Source organism: Pongo abelii, chromosome 2 (genome assembly GCF_028885655.2).
Source record: "Pongo abelii isolate AG06213 chromosome 2, NHGRI_mPonAbe1-v2.0_pri, whole genome shotgun sequence".
Taxonomy (NCBI): Eukaryota; Metazoa; Chordata; class Mammalia; order Primates; family Hominidae; genus Pongo; species Pongo abelii.
Genome location: NC_085928.1, coordinates 32,709,669 through 32,731,125, shown reverse-complemented (window position 1 = coordinate 32,731,125; position 21,457 = coordinate 32,709,669). Strand labels below are relative to the sequence as shown.

At 35.8% G+C, this 21,457-nt stretch overlaps 1 protein-coding gene across 4 annotated transcripts in view; it reads left to right on the top strand.

Moving 5' to 3' along the window:
* ALCAM (activated leukocyte cell adhesion molecule) overlaps positions 1 to 21,457 on the top strand; it is a 208,397-nt gene that overhangs the window by 153,512 nt on the left and 33,428 nt on the right. For all 4 annotated transcript variants that reach the window (XM_054550354.2, XM_009238568.4, XM_063721593.1 and 1 more), the window contains 6 exon segments: positions 1,388 to 1,607; positions 9,091 to 9,155; positions 10,689 to 10,776; positions 11,748 to 11,930; positions 17,407 to 17,534; positions 19,075 to 19,207. In XM_054550354.2, coding sequence (XP_054406329.1) covers positions 1,388 to 1,607; positions 9,091 to 9,155; positions 10,689 to 10,776; positions 11,748 to 11,930; positions 17,407 to 17,534; positions 19,075 to 19,207 — 817 coding nt within the window.

Genomic DNA, 21,457 nt, shown 5'->3' with positions numbered 1-21,457 from the left:
CTCACCATTATCTGCCATAGTGCTTGGTGCAGAAGAGGGATTGAAGGCTATCAAGAGTGGTACAGTGTAACCATAATGAAGCCAAGCTCTAAGCTCAAATTTTTGCTCTGCTAAGATTACCCAGCCAAGACCTTGGGAAGTTATTTAACCAAACTCAACCTCCATGGTCTAGTCTGTAGATGAGGCTAATATTTAAATTTAACTTATAAGGCTGTTATGAATATCAAACCAATTACTGCATAGAAAGCCCAGAGAAAACACCTGCCATATAGTTAAATGCTCAAAAATTAGTAACTATTATTTATTGCATAAGGGGATGACTAAGGTAGTGGTCTAACATACTTTGCATAATGAAGGAATGACTTAACAAGAGGATTTGCATTGTAAACCTGTGATTAAAAGAGTTAAGAAGAATATTATTGATGTACTCAGATATTTCAGCAAATAAAACTTTTGGACTCCAATATTAACTTAGTAATTGATATTATTAATTCTTAAAACTGAATCCTCCATGGAATCTTAAAATTTGTCATGGACTATAACATATATCACATTTAATTTTCTCAAAGGTCTTGTAGGGTACATAAAGGAGGGACTGCCCCTGATTTTACATTAAGTTGCTTATTAGGTGAGAGAATTTTTGTGAGACCAGAGGAACAAATGCATTATGTGTCTCAGTGCTCTTGGCATAATTGTGTATGCAGAGTACATCTTATTTTGGTGATGTTTTTGTATGAAAGCCTTTTGAGCTCATTGTTATGACTCAGCAAAACTATGGGTTGTATTAGTTAATCTGATTCATTCCTTAATGGACATAATTATTTTACAAGGGTAAATACTGTTTCTCCATCAAGACTGGTTAAACTATTCTATGTATAAAGGTCAGCTCCATCAGTTTTGGTTAGAGGTGTGGACATTTAAAATAGGTGGATTAAAGTAAAGAATATTCCAAAGATAGTTGCCCAAAATATCCAAACCAGTATTTGCAGCTCGAGTGTATACCTGCCGTGGTGGTTATTTGAACATCATTTTGTACCTTTGTTTGCATTTATCTATGTTTTATTTTCTATTAAACATATACAGCCCATGTAAGTTTCAAAACAGTTAATAATTCTGTCTTCTCAATAAAAAAAAAAAATCTGATTCCTAGAGCTCTACCCTTTCATTTTCACTCATTTAAATTGATATCTGTAAAAGATCTTACGGCTTCTCTTACAAAGGATTTTCTGTAATCAAATATTTATGTGAGACTTGTATAAAAATTATTCTTCATAGACAAAAAAATATAGATGTTGGTAGAATATGGCCAAGGAAATGTTATTTTGAATGTAATCCTGAAACATCTGAATATGCTTGTGTTTAAATGTATTATTATTTTAATTTTTAGGAAAAGCCCGATGGCTCCCCAGTATTTATTGCCTTCAGGTCCTCTACAAAGAAAAGTGTGCAGTACGACGATGTACCAGAATACAAAGACAGATTGAGCCTCTCAGAAAACTACACTTTGTCTATCAGTAATGCAAGGATCAGTGATGAAAAGAGATTTGTGTGCATGCTAGTAACTGAGGACAACGTGTTTGAGGCACCTACAATAGTCAAGGTGTTCAGTAAGTAGTCTGCAGCAGTGTCACTGCTAAGTGGGATCGATGGCCAGTACCAGACCATGTTCTTTAGAAAGAAGACTGAACTCTCTGTAGTGTCTCTATAGCAGGTATCTATATAAGGGGACTTAAAGAGATCTTCATTCTGCTCATATATACTATCAGCAAAGAAAACAAAGAGTATGAAATTCAAATAGGAGATTTGCAGTGAGGAACTAAAATGATATTCTCTGTTACTTTTTCATGTAAAAATGTCGTGAGCTATGAAGTACTACTACTGATAACTAGCAGGTGATCTTAATTTTTACTGACATGTACAAATAAGTGTTGTGTGATACATACATAGATATATAATACATATGTAATCATGTATATCATGCATACATATACATGTATTTGGCTGAACCAAATGAAATTGCCATTTTGATACATAATAATAAAATATAAGCAAATTCAAACTATATTTTAACAGAGATGTAAATTTTCCATTTATATGTATCCACATATATAAATATCCTATATATAGCCACATATAAACATTTTATATATTATATATATTAGACATATAGATACATTTCCATCCTGACCTTTATTGATTGGTTATTGATTTAGATTTCAAAAAGTATTCACTTGGTTTAGAAAATTGTCCCAAAATTAAAAAAACTCACCACACCCTGAATGCTTATGTGAGATACACCAAGGGGAGAAAGTAGAGTAGCGATGGAAGAAGAGAAAATTGTAGAAGAAACTTGGAATAATTATAGTCACTATGACAAAATTACTTTGCCTAATGATAGCATATAGTTAATGTTACTGTGCAAATAACTTGCAAATGAATGACTTGAGAAGTTATAATTAAAGTATTTCATCTTTTAAAACTCAAATAAAAAGTCCCACTTCTGTTACTTCACAATATTTTAGACACTACAGGGAACGAAACAGGTCTCAAAAGTTTCAGAATGCCAGTCTTTCAGTCTTTTTTAATTAGGGAAGAAGGTTTCGCTTTACAACTTTTTCCCCTCTGCTTTCTGATAACTTGACAGTGCTTAGAAATTATTAAAATAAATAGGGAAGAAAGAAACCCAGAGGGCCTTCCAACTACAGCAAGTAACTATGGATTTTTCCTGTTTCTCTTGTAATAGCCTATGCAACTAAGTAGGTCTGTCCCTCAAGTATTTATACGGACTTCAAAGCTCCTATGGGCTCACGATGCAGATTCAAAGCATGCTTATACTATCAAAGGAAACCTTTGTTCCCTAGAAGAACCTTGTAAAAGCATATTACATGTTTCAGTTGATTACCTTTCAGCTTAGAAGGCACTTTCCAGAAACCATCCACACTTCTCAATCGTATGAATCAAACCAACTACCAAGTGTTTGCAGTCATGCCTGTTTCCATAAAACTTCCCAAATAGTCTGCATCCTGCATTTGCCAGTGGCCCATGTATTTTTTTTTTCTTTTCTTCTATTTCACTTTCATGTTATTAGAAAGATGAATAGTGCACTGCTCAGGACACTTTTCTAAAGCGAGTAATCAAAAAGTTTTTTGGTGATAGTTATAATGTCATAATACAACCAGACATCAAAAATGGACCACAGTAGCTACAGAGGTTAAGTCACAGCACTCTAATGGTTATGTGTATTAATTTGTCATTGTCAGGTTTCATTTTTAAGGTGTTAAAATTTTCCTACACTGAGATGGTAATATACAAGGGAGTTGAGAAAATTCAGTTTGTTTCATTTGGAAGAATTATTTGTGACAGTTTTCAAAACATTTATGGTAAAAAAAAAAAAAATTAAGGTGTTCCTCATATGCAAGAAATCATACCTGTAAATCAGCCCAAATCTGATTTTTTCAGAAATCTGAAAAAAATTCAGTTGGCCTAATTCAATAAAATTTATAAGCTGATTTGGAATACAGGGAATTTCTATCATTGTGAAAACAAACTCACACCCCACCTACCGCCAACACCCCCCTACTCCCTTCTCTTTTTGATGTTGTTGAAAACAAAGTGATTCTCAGAAACAGAATTTGCATTCCAGGCTGTGGGCCAGGGAGAATTTACATAGACAAGTTACACACTCTTGAAAATGGTGTTTTATGCTAGAAATCGTGAGACCCTCCAAATCCAGTAAAATGAACAGCAAAGCTTACGATAAAGACAATGTTTACAAAAAGCATATAGGGGCTTTGGTTTGTTTTTTTGTTTTGTTTTGTTTTCAATGAATTTACTTTGGGTCACTTTCTGTGAAGCAAAAAGCAGTTGTGACAGGGAGACTTTCATTCTCTGCATGTGTATATTGCAGTCACTTAAGAGTTACTAAGCCCATCAATCAGTCCTCTGTTTCCCTCTGTTGAATCACTTAGCAACGTGCACCGCGTACCATAGAATCAAGTGTGGTTAATGGGAGCCAGTCTCAGATCAGGCTGCTGCTGATTGCCATCCTCATGAGCTAAGTCAGATTGTTTTTATTCAAACTAGAGCCCCTGGCAAATGACCTTGCTATCTTTAATGCAGGTTTGCTTGTTTAATTTTAAGCTATTCCTCATATGTAAGAAATCATACCTATGAATCTGCCCAAATCCAAATAAGTGGCATTCTTAGTCACCACTAATCAGCTTTTTTCTTTTAGTTGAATGGCATCAAAATCAAACTGTGTTTTTATTTAGTGCACATTTGAGGTTAATAAAACCATTCAGAAGCAAGTGTCGACCTTTAAAGGTGCCCAAAGATTCATTCTAGTGATTGTGAAAAAGGTCTAGAAGTCAAATGGGTACCCAGAGAGCCAGAAGGCTGTTGGTGGTGAGATGGAGCAGTCACTGAGTGGGTCACCAGGAGATCTTATTTTGTGAGATCTGCTGCTAATTTCTGACTTTGGGCAAGTTACCTCACCAGTCTGGGGCTAAGATTCACTCCTCATCAGTAAAATGAATACTTTGGATGAGATGGGAGGTTTTCCCATTCTGATGCTAGGATCTTGTTCAGGAGTTAATGAAGACAGTTGAGGAAGGTGAGGAGCTATTTCTACTTGATTAGTGAGACTTCAGTCTATTTCAACATTTCAAAGTTTTTCATGATAATTTGTCCATGAAAAAAAAAAACAACGGAGGAGTGGCTCCAGCTCTAAAAAAAATTTGAAAACCGCACCCTGTGCTAATTGCAAGTCTAGTCTACTCTGGTGGTGCTCTGTGGTATTGCAGACATGGAGTCTGCTCTGTGGTACATATGGACCAGGTCTTATGATGATGATGGGCCGTGTTTAGTGGCTTCACACAGAGGTACTTCAGAGCTTTTATTTGGATTTCTCCCATTTGGATACTGTTCTGACTGCTTTATCAAAATTAAGTGTCTTTGCTTTCACCCTCCTCCTAAAAGTCATTCAACCTAAAAGTAAAATTTTGGGGGGGTATTGTTGGGGGAAGAAGCAGAAAATGATCTGTTTAACAATGAGATCTACACCAGGTATTTCATTTTGATCATTTAAATATAAAAGATACCTTTTGCCCACAGTAGTTGGCTTAAAGTACTTCATGATTTATGAGGGGTGATTGCTGACAAAGTACTGGGAGGAGCAGTTTTGAGTCAACACGACCATTTGCATCTGCCTTCACTTGCTCTCGTCTCTTATTAAATTGAGCTATCCTATGTGTGGGTTTTTATAGTAATACTAGAACACTATGGGTGATACAGAGCAGTTGTGCCATCTTTACCACATTCTCACCTTGCTGTGAGCTGGCTAGATGCCAAAAAATATACATTTTAGTAGGTTGCTGATTTTTAGATTCTTTGAAGGCTAATGTTCATAGCTCTTACTAGCAATAGTCTGGGTATTAGAACAAAAGGAGCTATTTCAGTATATTTCTTTCTGACCACTCCCCAGCCCCTTACCGCAATTTCTTCTGCAGCTATAAAATCTCCTGTATAACTGCAGAGGATATAAAACAAAAAGAAAAGTAGAGGGAAAAGTAAGAGCACTATTTATGAAATGTTTTAATTGGCACTAAATATTACATGTAGCTTAACTTTTCACTATATATGATCAGCCCTTAATGGGTATTAGTGAAAGCTCTACAGTTTACTTGGTTGAAAGCCACTATCCGTAGCAAGCTAGCACAGGAACAGAAACCAAATACTGCATGTTCTCACTTATAAGTGGGAGCTAAATGATGAGAACACATGGACACATAGAGGAGAACAACACACACTGGGGCCTTTCCGAGGGAGGAGGGTAGGAAGAGGGAGAAAATTAGGAAAAATAACTCATAGGTACTAGGCTTAATGCCTAGGTGATGAAATAATCTGTACAAAAACCCCCATGACACAACTTTACCTATGTAACAAACCTGCATTTGTACCCCTGAGTTTAAAACAAAAGTATTTTAAAAAAAGAAACCATTTGAGTCTTAGCATTATATATCATTGTCAAGATTTTGGCACATACTATATGTTGCCATGAATATCAGCTGCCCCCATCTCCAACACACACATGTGTGCACACGCACACACACACACACACACCCCTTGTAAACTACTATCAGATTTAGAATGAACACTGTAAGATATTTTTAATCTCCCTATTCTATAATTTTAAGCTACCATAGTGTGGCCCTATTATAATATAGCTTCTAACTACTTAAGATAGCCAGGTCAGCAAAAAAGAAAATAAACAAAGGAATGATTTTTCCATTTGATAAGTATTCAGTTGAATGATTTAGAGAAACTTAGTCAAGAAGATTCAGAAGCAAAATTTGGCTTAAATCATTGCCCTTGACTAAATTACTTTAATGATGCAAGTAAATTTGTAGCATTGCTTTTCCTTACAATTCTATACTTGGTTATGAATCTTTGAATCATATTAAGATATAATTCACATAGACTATTTTTTAACACTTTGGAATCAATATGCAATTTTGCTAAAATAGTACATGTCCTCTTTTATGGTCCTCCAACTAATACTCATCAATTGTTACAACCTAATATAAAAGAAAATTACATTCAAGATACATAGTTAATGTAGAGGGCTCAAAACAAATATTTAAGGAGAAAATAACTCAGGAAAATGAAATAAGTATTACCATTACATTCACAATACTCACTGTGACCCTCTTTTCCAAATAGAAACACGAATCGCAATGTAAACAGGATTAAACTTTAAACATCCTTTCATCAGGTTTCCTTAGGTTTGCTACAGTTTCATTTCATTGAAAAAATAAGGAATTTTATAAAGCATTTATGGCAACAAAACACACATGACCATGAGTAAGGGACCAAACATTGAAATGCAAAGTGTTTATGATTATGGGTGCATTGATAAAATATTACAGAGTTTACAAAGCAAAGTAAAGGTATACATTTTCTATTAGATTAAGAGTATCTGCACAACAGTCTTGATATTTTACTTTGGTGAACTGGAAAGTAGTGAAACTTGGCAAAGCAACCCACCAAATCTGTCTATTTAGAACCTAAATTTATGAGGAGAATTTTCAAATATCGCCACATATTCCAGGCACAATACTCTTGAAGGCGAAACTGAGAATGTTTTGACCTTTTTTTCTGTTCATTTTGACCCTTGATTGGCCACATAAATTAACTGCATATTTTATGTCTATTGAGCTCTCAGAGAGGGTGTCACTAAATAACTGATTTCAGTTTCCAGAAAACTTTGACTTACTTACACCCCAAGAATTTTCTTTTTGTTTAAATATTTCTGATGCATTCTTCTCTCAAATGTGTTAGATATTTGCCTTTTTAAAACATGGATTCCAAATAAGATTCAGTGTTTCATCAATAACTCAGAGTTCCAATTATGAACATTAATAATATTCTATTAAAATAGTGATAATGTCAAGGTTTACTCTTATGTGAAAGGCTTTAACCCCCACACAATATGTTTCCCAGAAACTGGTGTCTATTTTGAGAAGCTTTTTTTTTTGGTCAACTTTTTATCATTTTATGGTCCCTATCCTACCAATCAGGTAGTCAAGTGTCACTTCTAGTTTGTGTTAATGTTAATTTTCTCTGTTGTGTCTTCCTATTTTTCTATATTCATTTTTTCTATTGTTCTATCTTGCTTATGTTTTGTTCCCAATCAGTGTATTTGGAAACTAGAAATCATCATTGTGAAAATTGTATTTGTGGAATTATATTTCTAGAATTAATAGTTAAGTAGGTCCTCTTATAATTAAAGAGCACGAGTTCAACACATGGGAGGATTTATTGTTTTTGTTCATTATTCTAATATCTCATGTAAAACATATTTATGAGGGGAAATTAACTCTAGATATTAACCTAAAGAAGGCTACATTTATTTCTCATATAGTCTAAAGATATCCGTTTTGCTACCCCAGAGACATTTTGTCATTTTCCTTGTTTTCTATAATGATCTAGGGAGGTAACATGAATAACAACTGAATTCCAAATTGAGTAATAATTATACAAAAGCCAATTTAGTTTAGTTTGGTAATCAAAATTAAAAGTATTAGGTGGTAAACAATAAGACTATAAAAGAAAAAGTAGCTGATTGTTTAAATACATTTGCTTATAAGAAAATAGAATAATTTTGGTCCATGAGACTCACAAAAATCAGTGACAATGAGGCAATATACTTTTTGTGTAAACTAATTGTCGGAGCTGTTTAAAAAGCGCAAAATCCATCATTGATAGAAAATAGCAGCCAAGAATAAAATAACTTAAAATCAGTTTAAATAATAAATTGTTGGTGCAACTTTTAATCAATTGCTCTTCAAGTCTTTATTAAAATTTATGTTTCTTAGTACTTCCTATATTTAAAATGTTTTTGTCCATCATCTCAGGTTCCACATTTGAAAGATTTTCTCACATTTACAGTTTCATATTGTGACTTGGTTTAAGAGGTAAAGTTAGAGATATTTCAGAAATTTGGGTTTATAAATTCCTTAACTTGCTTTCTATTTCCCATGATTTTAGAACAGTGTTTCTCAAACTTTATGGTGACTGAGAATCCCCTAGAAACTTGTTTAAAATGTAGAGTTATGGGATTTTCTTTTCAGGAATTCTGATTCAGTAGGCCAAATAGGGCTCAGAAATCTGAATTTTAAGCAAGTACTTTTGTGATTCTGGTTCATGTAAATTAATGTCTTCACTTAATGAGCTGGAAGTTACTGGGAAGAAGTGCTCATGGTAATCAATTAGAGACAATATATCCTATATAGGACATTAGCCCCTGTTTCACTATCAAATCCATATTCACTATTTATAAAGCATTCAGAAAGCATTATCGATATTTTACTCAAAGGAATTACAAGTACTGAAAATAATATTTAAGATAATAAATATTAAAAGGGGTAGACCTATAGATTCCCTAAATCCAGATTGTATAACGAAATCTATTTTTATTCTGTTGCTTATTCTTCTGTATTGAGTAAATGAATTGTTTTTGCTGTGAATCAAATCACAGAAGTCCCATTTTTCTTACATATGTACTTAAAATCTTTCTCTGCTTAACTTTAGAGCAACCATCTAAACCTGAAATTGTAAGCAAAGCACTGTTTCTAGAAACAGAGCAGCTAAAAAAGGTAAGAATTGTTTTTGATTAATAACTTTATTTAGCCAGTGTTGTAAGTGCCTTCTTCTGACCTTACATTCCAAGACAAGTAAGATAGGCTTTGCTCTTGTGGAGATGACAGTGTTGCAGCTACCAGTCAGAAATTATGCACAAGGCACAGAGAGTACAACATGCTCACAGTCTCAGGTGACCATGGGGACATCAAGGAAGGTGGGGTCATTTCTGAAAAGAGGAGTCTTTCTTATTTGAATCAGTGGATTGCTTAATAGAAGGGTGAAGTCAATTAGCATGATTCATGCCTGTAAGCCCAGCAGTTTGGGAGGTTAAGGTGGGAGGATCACTTGAGCCCAGGAATGTACAGCATGGCAAGACCTTGTTTATAAAAAATATTTAAAAGTTAGCTGGGCATAGCTGTACATGCCTGTGGTCCCAAGCTGCTTGGTAGGCTGATGCTTGGTAGGGAGGATTGCTTGAGACTAGGAGGTCAAAGCTGCAGTGAGCCATGTTTGCGCCATTGCATTCCATTGTGGGCGACAGAGCAAGACCCTGTGTAGAAAAAATAGAGAGAGAAAATGATGAAAGATGAATAGATTTTCACCAAGCCAAGGGTAGAAATGGCTTTCCAACAGTATGAAATAATAGGATGTGAAAGAGAGCGGTGTGTTTGGGAAATAACAAATTTTGGCATTGATGAAACTGGGTGCCAAGACAGAAAACAAGAAAGGATAGAAAGAGATGAATCTGGAGAGGCAAAGAAAAGCTGGATCATGACAAATCTTACATACTAAATAGGGAGTTTGGACTTTATTCTGTTGGCAAATTATGCCACTGAAAGATTGAAGTAAAGAGGTGAGATCAGATTCGAACAATGCATTAGCAGATATGTGAAGGGAAGCTGTATAAAAGTGGGGGACAAAGTTGGAGTTCCATATTGAATAACAATCTAACTAAAATACCAAAGTTTTCCTTTGTTGGGAGGTGGAAACCCAAGTCCTACATCCTTTGCGTCAGATTAAATTTTACTGCATAAAATTATTTGATGAATACCAAATATTAAAGTTAAAATACATTTAAAGAAAGTGAGGGGAATTATAGAGCATGATAATATATATCATCTTGAAATATATGTAGTATGAAACTGGAGAGGCAGCCCCATTTTAACACCAAATTGTTCTTCCTTATGAAGATCTATGATTCATGGTAATAGTCAGTGTTAATAGAGTAATGTTATTTGGTTAAGGTTAAAAATGAATAGTGTCAAAATGAATTTGGCAATGCTTTCAAATGAATGTGATTTTATAATAGTGACACCATCTATTGCACATTTAAAAATCATCAAAAGTATATTTTCAAATAAATTGTTAAAAACATCTTAAAAAGACATTTTTACACCAGAGAGCATATATTCAGTCTTTTGTCAGTGTTGGAAAATAAATGGGTCAAGAAACCCTTGGAATAACTCTGCATTGCCTGAGTTTCTGGAGTTTCCAAATTGACAGCCCTGATTGAACCAAGGTAATAACATTGCCTTTTTATTTTGCAGTTGGGTGACTGCATTTCAGAAGACAGTTATCCAGATGGCAATATCACATGGTACAGGAATGGAAAAGTGCTACATCCCCTTGAAGGAGGTGGGTATGAGGGCAGGGGGACAGGGAGTACATTCAGAGGACCTGTTCTGACTTTCTTTGTTCTAGGTATTCTTTAAACCACTGGTCTCCAACCTTTTTGGCACCAGGAACTGATTTCATGGAAGACAATTTTTCTTTGGATCGGGGTGAGGGGATGGTTTCAGGGTAATTTACAGGCATTAGGTTTATTGTGTACTTTATTTCTATTATTATTACATTGTGATATATAATGAAATAATTATGCAACTCACCATAATGTAGAATCAGTGAGAGCCCAGAGCTTGTTTTTCTGGAACTAGACAGTCCCATCTAGGGGTGACGGGAGACAGTGACAGATCATCAGGCATCAGATTCTCATAACAAGTATGCAACCTAGATCCCTCATATGTGCAGTTCACAGCAGGATTTGCATTCCTATAAGAACCTAATTCCACAACTGATCTGACAGGAGGAAGAGCTCAGTCAGTAATGTGAGCCATGGGGAGTGGCTGTAAATACAAAAGAAGCTTCTTGTGGTTGCCCACCGCTCACCTCCTGCTGTTTGGACCCATACCAGTCCTGGGGGTTGGAGAACCCCGCTTTAAACTATTCAGGATCTAAATATGTTGCCCTATTTTGAGCTACAACTCTTATGCTCTGTTACTTTAAGTATGTACTAAATTAATACATGATTTTTTAAACATCATTTTCAGCCCTTGTACAGAAGAATCAAGAGCAGAGAAAATAATTTCTGTATATGGCATGATCTAGAAGTTAATTAAGTGAGTGGGAAAAGGGATTCCAGGATTCTATTTCTGTGTCTCTGATTCACGGTTTTGAAACGACATCTAACCTCACTACATGTTAATTTTCTCTCCTGCTAAATACAGTTAGAAGGAAAAAACCACTTCTCGAAGGTGTGGTGCTGTTTCGTTAAGGATTGTGATTGTCAGATGAAAGACCCTATCATCAGTGTTCTTTATTTTCTTCAGCGGTGGTCATAATTTTTAAAAAGGAAATGGACCCAGTGACTCAGCTCTATACCATGACTTCCACCCTGGAGTACAAGACAACCAAGGCTGACATACAAATGCCATTCACCTGCTCGGTGACATATTATGGACCATCTGGCCAGAAAACAATTCATTCTGAACAGGCAGTATTTGATATTTACTGTAAGTAATTCAATATTTAATTATGCTATTTAATGTATTAGAAATAATATTCAAATGCTATTAGTCTTTGAGGTCCCAATCCAATTACTCTTTGAATTCTGCTTCCAATCTGCACCTCAAATTGATGGCACCCAAATAATCTCTTCCTTTTTAGGAGACCATAGCATGAATAACCATTTATCTATCCTATAATATCTTTCACTCTCTACGTTTTATCTATGAGTGTCTCTTCTGAATTCCACTACACACTAAGTTCTTTAAAGATAAGATCTATAACTGATCATTTTCTGTATGAATGACAGACAAATATAGACTTATGACTGACTGGCTTTCTAAATAAGAGATTACCATTTTAATGAAGAAATTTATTTTAATAATGAGATCAATTGCATAAGTTTGGTAGGATGTTGTATTACAAGACATTTTACTTATCTAAATTGTGTATTTGAAACAGAGTATTTGTCTACAAAGGAATCTTCATGGTCATCTGTTCTAACTTCATTATTTTAGTTCGTAAAGCGAGGCACAGAGTCTTACCCTAAATTAGCTGTAGATATTAGAATATAATCTTTTTCTCCATTGCTGTGCTTTCCTTGTAAGACAGGTGCCAAGATAATCTAATGATTAGGAGCAAAAATGCTGGAATTCTAGTCCCAGCATTATCAATTACCATTTCTTGAAAAGTAGCTTAATTACTCTACATCTCAGTTTTCTTACTTTGAAATGGGAAAAATATAATATCTAACTGATAGTGTTGTTATAGAGAGTAAGTGAAATCACAAATCAAAAATAGCATGCTACATCACACATTAAATTGTCATTATTAAGTACTTTATTATTATTACTATATGGTCATTATCACAATATAAACATAGAGCTGAAGATATTTGGGGGGAAAATGCAATAAAGAATTTTCTTCTTATTATTAATTTATCTAAAATTTTTGTGATACTGGCCTGTGTTCTACAGTAACCTAGCACTTCTACATCTATTTTAGAGAAAAGCCAGGAATGCCTGCTGAGCCTTTCAAAAGAATCACCTCACCTACATTTTTTTTTTTTTTTTGGTTCCCTAGGGCACAATATCTTGTATGGGAACAAAAGTGAAAATCTTCCAAAGTTGCCCTGATATTAAAAGGTGGTTTTGTCTTAAACTTGGGAAATAAGTTTCAACTTGATTTAAACCCAAAAAATTAGTATTTCGTTATGTATAGCTTATCTAAAATCAAACCTTACTTTTTAGGTGGAGGCAGAATTCTTTCTTTCTTTCTTTCTTTCTTTTTTTTTTTTTTTTTTTTGTGAGACGTAGTCTCACTCTGTTGCCCAGGCCAGAGTGCAGTGGTGTAATCTCAGCTTACTGCAACCTCCACCTCTTGAATTCAAGTGATTCTCCTGCCTCAGCCTTCCAAGTAGCTGGGATTAGAAGCGCATGCCACCACACCCTGCTGATTTTTGTATTTTTAGTAGAGGTGGGGTTCCACCATGTTGGCCAGGTTGGTCTCGAACTCCTGACCTCAGGTGATCTGCCCACCTCAGCCTCCCAAAGTACTGGGATTACAGGTGTGAGCCACCAAGCCCGGCCCAGAATTCTTTCTGTTAGAAATATTCAATTAGAAATAAACCATACTGGTGTAAGTGTAGGTGTACAAGACAGGAGAGAACATCAAGATAAGTAACAAGAATTGGGATATTGGCTTCAGAAAGAACAGAAACATCTGTGAGTGTGAGGCATGCAGAGTTGGGTAGACAGAGAAATTCTGGAATGGATGTGAAGAAAATGATTTTATCATGCTGGCTGCGTAAGGTGCTCTTGGCATGGCTTTTAAGACGCCACAGTGGGCTTCATGGTGAAAACACGAAGCACGAAGAAGCAGTTTAAGACAGTCCTCACATTCAAGGAGGGTACTACTCCAACAGACAAACAAGACACCTACATCAGAAGGAAATTGCCAATGCAAGGTTCTAAGGGTAAAAGCCTCAGGAACTCAGTATTAAGAGTCTTGAGGGCTCAGGTGCCCAAGGACAGTGGTTCTCAAACTGTAGTGTAAATCAGAAGAACATGAAGGACTTGTTAGAGCACAGATTACTGCACCCTGGCCTTGAGTTTCTGATTTAGTGGGTGTAGGAAGGTGCTTGACACTCTGCATTTGTAACAAATTCCCCAATGGTGCTAATGCTGCTGATCTGAGGACTACGAGTGGAGAACCACTGCTCTAGGAAGACTTCAGGGAACAGAAGGAGAACGCTAAATGGAAAGGAGAGACGAGTCCATTTCAAGAAAAAAAAAAAAATGGCCAATTCATCTTGAGAAAGCTTGAGAAAAATATACCAGTCCACTCCTTTCTTACCCTATTCAATCAATAATGAGGTTTTAGAGAATCTAGCTCTTTAATCTTTGTTTTGATCTGATTTCTGCCTTCTGACACTGCCTACATTTATGCCACCATTCCTCATTGCCTGTATTTCTGCAATGGATTTCAAAGTAGTATTTTTCCAATGAATTGCAAAATAGTATTTCTCTTGTCTGCCCAGCATTCTCTGTTCACCCCCAAATAAACTGCTCTCCAAACTGCCGCCAGAAATATTTTTCTAAAACACAAATGTGATAAAAACTTCTCAGTGACTCCCCAGAGCTCTCAGATTGATATCCTTCCCCCTCCCCCGATTGCAGTATGCCTTGAGTTCATTTTAGCCATGGTCCTACGGTATGTCTCAGCCCTCATCACTGCCTGATCCACTGTGTTCTGTTCTACTTTCCAGATTCCTTCTGCAGAGTAATACTTACATGCCTATGCATATGCTGTCATTTTCCCACCTTTATCATTTACCAAACACCCATTTATGTGTCAAAACCCAGCTCCAGGCCGGGTGCGGTGGCTCACGCCTGTAATCCCAGCACTTTGGGAGGCCAAGGCAGGCGGATCACAAGGTCAAGAGATCGAGACCATCCTGGCTAACACGGTGAAACCCCATCTCTACTAAAAATACAAAAAATTAGCCGGGTGCAGTGGCGGGCGCCTGTAGTCCCAGCTACTCGGGATGCTGAGGCAGGAGAATGGCGTGAACCCGGGAGGCGGAGCTTGCAGTGAACCGAGATAGCGCCACTGCAGTCAGGCCTGGGCGAAAGAGTGAGACTCCGTCTCAAAAAAAAAAAAAAAAAAAAACCCAGCTCCAGGGTCAGTTCCTCCAGGAAGCTTCCTAGTCTCATGTATCGATGGCTACCAGGATCCCTATGCTTGTGTCATATGCAGGTTTTATGTGGTCATACTCTTAATTATTAAGTTTGGTGTCTTTACAAATAGAGGAAACGTTCATTGAGGCAGGGTTTTCAACTTATAATTCCAGCACTTAAGGCTTGCACAATATAGATGCCAAACAAATGAATAAATGAAGAAGGACTGTAGGATAAATAAATACATGAAAAGAAAATTTCAGCAGACAGTTTTGGCTGTTTTGTAGGGGTTTATATAGCAGAGTAAGAGAGAAGACTCTCACTTGAGCTGGGTTCAAGCCAAATCGTGGATACCAGGCTAAGGAATTTTTATTTTTAAACTTCATATGTTGGGAATGTGTAACAGATTTTGAGTATCATTGTAATATTCAAAGCGCTACTTCAGAAAACTGATTCAGAGGAAATATATATGAAAGGATCAAAAGGAAGGAGACTCAAGGTGAGGAACCAAGTGAAATTTGATGGCATTGCTTCAGGTGTAGGTTAATTAGGACATGGACTAGGGAAGTGTTAGTGAGAATAGAAAGGGAGAAGCAGACCCAAAATATATTGTAAAGTATTAATCATCAAGACATGGTGACTGATTGGATAAGAGAGGGCAAAGGAGAAAGCCAGGGTAATGGGCAAAATGATGATTTACTAATGGGCAGAGTAAAATTCAAAGTCAGGGGCAAACGCAGAGCAAGGGATCATTAATTTTGAGGTAAGCATGTTAGTGGACATGCAGAGTTACTGTCAAAATGCAAATGTGTTACGTTAACACTTTGATGACTCTCTAATACAAAGGGGAGCCTATTGAAAAGGGAACACAGAAAAGGGTAGTTTTAAAATAGAGAAGGAAGTCAGAGATTGCCATCCCTGGCTGTTCTGTTGTGTCAGCCTTGATCAGAGATGTGCCACAGTGACATGCCACAGGCCAAACATGAGCACTAGTCAGAGAAGGGCCAAGTAAGAAAAGCAAGAGAGGCCCAGAAACGGAAGGTCAGCAGGGCACCAAAACCAGATTTTATTTAGTTTTCAACCTCACCAGGAACTGCTGGTTAGGAAACTACTTCAGGCAAATCCAGAAAAACAAATAAGAAGTGTATTAAATCAATCACCGTTTAACCTCAGAATATACTGGACAAATATTCAGAGATGCCCAAGCATAAAGAAAAGGCAAAGAAACAATCTATAACAACCTTCTAAGTTTTTTTTATCTGCACTTTATCTATAGAAAGGTAAATAAATGACCACAAGAGATAGAACAAAGCCTCCAAAAGTATAACTTACTCATTTCACTTGTTAGCTAATAAAAAAAATAAGTTTTCATAGATAATTTTTAGTGTCACCAGTTTGGAAATATATACACACGCCTCAATAATTATTCAGTCTTGTGGAAAACATTCTATAAAACATACCTTTGCATTATATGATTTCAAAATTTATTATTCATTGTATTATCCAGCAATATAACAAATGGATAGGTTAGTGGATCATTTCTAACTGCCAGCACCACTTCATTTTATTTCCTGTTTGCTAGATATGGTTCACTGTATCCAGCATTTAATTTCGTTAGCATTCTACTATTGAGTGCTGAAGCATACCCTTTAGCCCTATTTTCTCCATAAATATGACCAAAATGCAATGAAAGTTGCATCTTGGCTCCAATGAACAGGACAAAATACATTTACAGTCCTGTTGATTGTGTCAAGGGTCTCCCTCAGTTCATAGGATTCATCTTTTTTTAAGCAGATCTTCTCTCCTGCATGCTGAAATCCTTGTTGGTGTTGTTTAGCTCATGTCTCCTCTTTTTATTTCATATGAAGTATTATTATACAATATGAGTATAGTGGTATATCTAATAGCTTTAGCTATTTGCTAGCTGATTTTTGTCCTTCCAAACTATAAGATTCATATAATATATAATTAAATTTCCCTATAAAAAAGCCATGCAGTTTGATTGTTCCTACGGTCTTTTATACATAAAATAATTACCACCATTCCTACCTCAGTTAAAGACATTTTGCTAAGAAGAAATTGATTTTTATGTAACAGGGTTTCTTTGTAGTTTGCCCTAACTAAGATTAGTACTTGTATAGCAAGTAGCTATTAGCTTCAATCCTTCTATAAAAAGGTATATTTAAGCAATTACCATTACTAGCTTCTTGAGAAAATTATGTACAATTTAGTCATTTACATTGTATGCACAGAGTAATTTCGGTACTTGACAAAAATGGTTAACTTGTGTCTGTAACTCTTACAGATCCTACAGAGCAGGTGACAATACAAGTGCTGCCACCAAAAAATGCCATCAAAGAAGGGGATAACATCACTCTTAAATGCTTAGGGAATGGCAACCCTCCCCCAGAGGAATTTTTGTTTTACTTACCAGTAAGTGCTTAAGTGTTACTTCAGTTGGATGACTATCATTTTTCCTGTTGTTTGACTTCTACATGGATAGATTAAGTGAGAAAAAATGTGATTGCTGGAGACAAGAGACACCACCTATGAAATGTCATGTGGAAGCTTTTTCTGCACCTGCCAGTGTTCTTGCCTTTTTTTCTCAATGCTGAGAGATTTCAAGGACAAAGAGAAAAAAAAGCCAACCACAGGAAACCATAATTGCAAAAACTTAGAGTTTAATTATCCAAATAAACTGTAAGAATCTGCTCCTCAGAAGCAGATAACTACAAAATGAAAACTGATGACAGTGAATGAACTGATGTGGATTCTAAATCTGCCCACAACATTGCCCCGAACACTTCTCTAACCCTCTGAAGTAGGAATAGTTCTGTTGCACGTTATATTTAGGATAATGCTATGGCTCTTTTTTTGTCATTATGTATAATCTTAAAATGCCATTTCCTCAACTTTTCTCCATATCATAGCTGAAGGAAATGATATGCATAGAGGATACTTTGGAAAATTCCTCTCGGATGTGCTCTGCATGTCATAAGGATCTGGAAGCAGACAAGGAGAGAGCTCTCTCTGACGATGCCTGTTTGCTCTCCCGTATCTTTGTGTTTGACATCACTTTCACATTGAGGGAAGCCATAATGCAACTCAATACTGCATTTACTGCAGGGATGTGCTTACAAATTTCATCTACCACAGTACTCATTAGTATTTAAGAATGTCATTCACTACATTATTCAGAAGACTAGTATAAGTAATTTCTTTATGCTGACAGAAAACTTTGTTTCTCCTAATAAATTAGTTGCTGTTTTTGTTTCCTTTGCGAAGGAAAATTTAAAACTAATTAGGTTTCCGCTTTGGCTATCAGGGATGACAGAGCCAAATTTGTGTCTCAGTTTTAGCAATAATATTTGCTGAATATCTTTCTTTGTTAACATATATTATTCCTACATCATCTATATTTTTCCTAGTCTTAATTTCTTAATTTCTTTTCTTTTTCTTTTGTCATTTTCTTTTTTTTCCTCTCCTCTCTCTCTTTTCCTTTCACCTTTCTTTCTTTCTCATTCTTCTCATTTCATCCTTTCTTCCTCTTTACTTTCCTTCCTTCCTTCTTTCTTTCCTTCCTTTTATGTTTTTTCTTTTAATCTGGATATATGGCGTATTTCCTTTTAAGCTGCCTCAAATATTTTTGTCAAATTACATAAGGCATAAATATAAAAATAAAACATTGGACTTTTTAAAAATGCCCTTGAAACTTGAGCAAAAGCCATGCTGTCAATAAAATAAAAGTCATCAATAGAAAATAAATAAGCTCTCAAATTCCTTAAATCCAAAATATTAATTATTTACCCAGGAATCAGATGTTGGTAACACAAACTGTACTCTTTTTGTGTGATCAATGAAACACATTCCCTTTTTTATCTTACTTGATAAAATGCTATCTTCATCAAGAAATACAACTGTTCTCATTATAGCAACCAAGTATAATCATCTGACATTTTGCCTCTATCAAAAGGGACAGCCCGAAGGAATAAGAAGCTCAAATACTTACACACTGACAGATGTGAGGCGCAATGCAACAGGAGACTACAAGTGTTCCCTGATAGACAAAAAAAGCATGATTGCTTCAACAGCCATCACAGTTCACTGTAAGTCACCTATTTCTTCATCAGCAGCTTCACCTCAAGGCTTCTAATAGCTTAATGTAGCTATCTTTTCAAATAAACTGCAGGTATATCTTTCTTAAATAACATAGTTGCCATAGATGCAGTAGAGAGAGAGCATCGGGATAAGCTCAACTTTGTCCAGAGTTGCACTGCAATATTGAAACCTTGCATGGCTCTGATAACCACAACTTTTGGCAGTGGTACATCTCCATCTTCTTTCTAAGTGTCTTCAATTTGTGGTGTCAATGAACAATATTCATACGTACCTTAAAGAAACAACTCTGTATATTTTAAGAAAACATTTCCATGTTCTTGAAGTGCACCAGCTTTGCAGTTGACCCAGCATTATCATTTGTGTTACAGAATAAATTTAACACCCAAACTCAAGCAATACAAAGTTACTACAGACTCAGTTTTGGGAACAGGAAGTAGAGATCATTAGAAGTTATTTATTGGCTGAATGTACTCTATATAGAGGGGTAAGAAATTTCTGGAAACAGAACCTCTTGAAAATCACTGTGGACATAACCTTTTAACTTTTAATTTGCTTTTGATCTCCAAATACTCCAAAAGTTATATTTGCCTCGGTATAACAGAAAAAGACACACATAAATACCAGACACTTGAGTTCTTTATGTTCTAATTCATGACAGTCCATATTATTGATGTACCTCATGAATCATGGAAATGGTAAACTAATTCATACCACACCCTGGTGACACTAGAATTCAGAGTGCTTTGAGCAAATGTCAGTCTTGCTTGGAGGTATAGTACAAACTTCCTAATAAGTCCTTTGCACTCAACAGTACCGTTAATAAGGTTTCCTCTAGACATCATCCACTACAATCCCACTGAGTATAAACAGACTTTAGAAATTGTCTTGAGTACATAGTTCTAACTCTTTCATTTGACTCATAATACTTTAAAGACATGTGGGATATGAGCTAAAATTTTGAGAGAGATACAGGGGGGTGCATTGGGGAATAAAGCAACCAGATGGTTGCTTCTGATTGTCTGATGTTGGAAGTGCTCCCTTGAGAGCCCTGTAAAAATAGTGGACTGTTATGTTCACAGCTGGGCCATTTCTCCATTTACTCCTTGCTTATGTTGCTTGGGTTTGAATGTGTCTACCATTAGGGGCTAGTTACAGAGAAAGCAGTAGCTTCCAGCATAACAATATTATCCAGTCCTGTTCCATGAAAATAAAATAAAATAATGAAGAGAGAGAATATAGCCAGCAGATAGAAACATATGTGGAATAGCTCTCTATTATCATTGCTCATGATGTCTTTGGGCCAATAATCAATAATCTAGTGCCTTAGAGATGGTGTGATGTGCTTATTTTTAAGAGATGCAAGGTACACAGGTCTCTAAAAGAAGAGGGCTCTTATTTACTTTACTTGTAGATAAGGCAGGGAAGGATAGATGGCAGACTGACAAAGCAAAAGACTTGGTTGCAGCCATATAGTGCCTACATGTTTAGCTGTGATGGGGGAAAATTAAACAAAAGTGTGTAAAAGTTTAATTGTATTTTAGTGCATTTAATTAGATTTAAATGCATCTTGGTTTTAACAGGTAGACTCTAACACTGGGTTTTAACTCTATTGCTGACTCTGTTCCTCCTCAAAAGCTGAAAAAAAGTATTTCAAGTAAATCAACATCTGATTCTAAATTATATGGAAACATAAAAATCCTATTTTTACCCACTTATCTTTGATTGCTTGCTTATTTTCCAAAAACAAGATTTGTTTCCTTTTCAAACATGTCTAAAGGAAGTGTGGGTAGAGAAGCACCAACCCATTCTTGCACATGTTTGCAGAATAGACTGCTCATCAAGTCTCACAGCCTACAAATTCCTAGTTGCTGATGCAAGTCACTGTTTCCCTGCCAATATATGCACACATAGAGTCTTCATCCGAGCTTTCAAAGTCCATCATTGTCCTGTAAAATTGTTTATCTCCTCTCTGGAAAATTAGCTATCCAGCTAACAAAAACTTCTAACTCATCCAGAATAAAATTTTCATCTAAATACAATTCACCCAAATATTCCAAGGAAACTCCACTTTTCTACATGATGGTACATGGTTTTATATTAATGAGAAACTGAGAAAGCATGCTCCTTCCCTTCATTCATTCAATAGTAATGTTTGAGAGTCTACCATGTGTCAGCCACTGTGGATATATCAGTGACAAACCAAGTTACAATCACTACCTTCATGGTGCTTTCAGTCT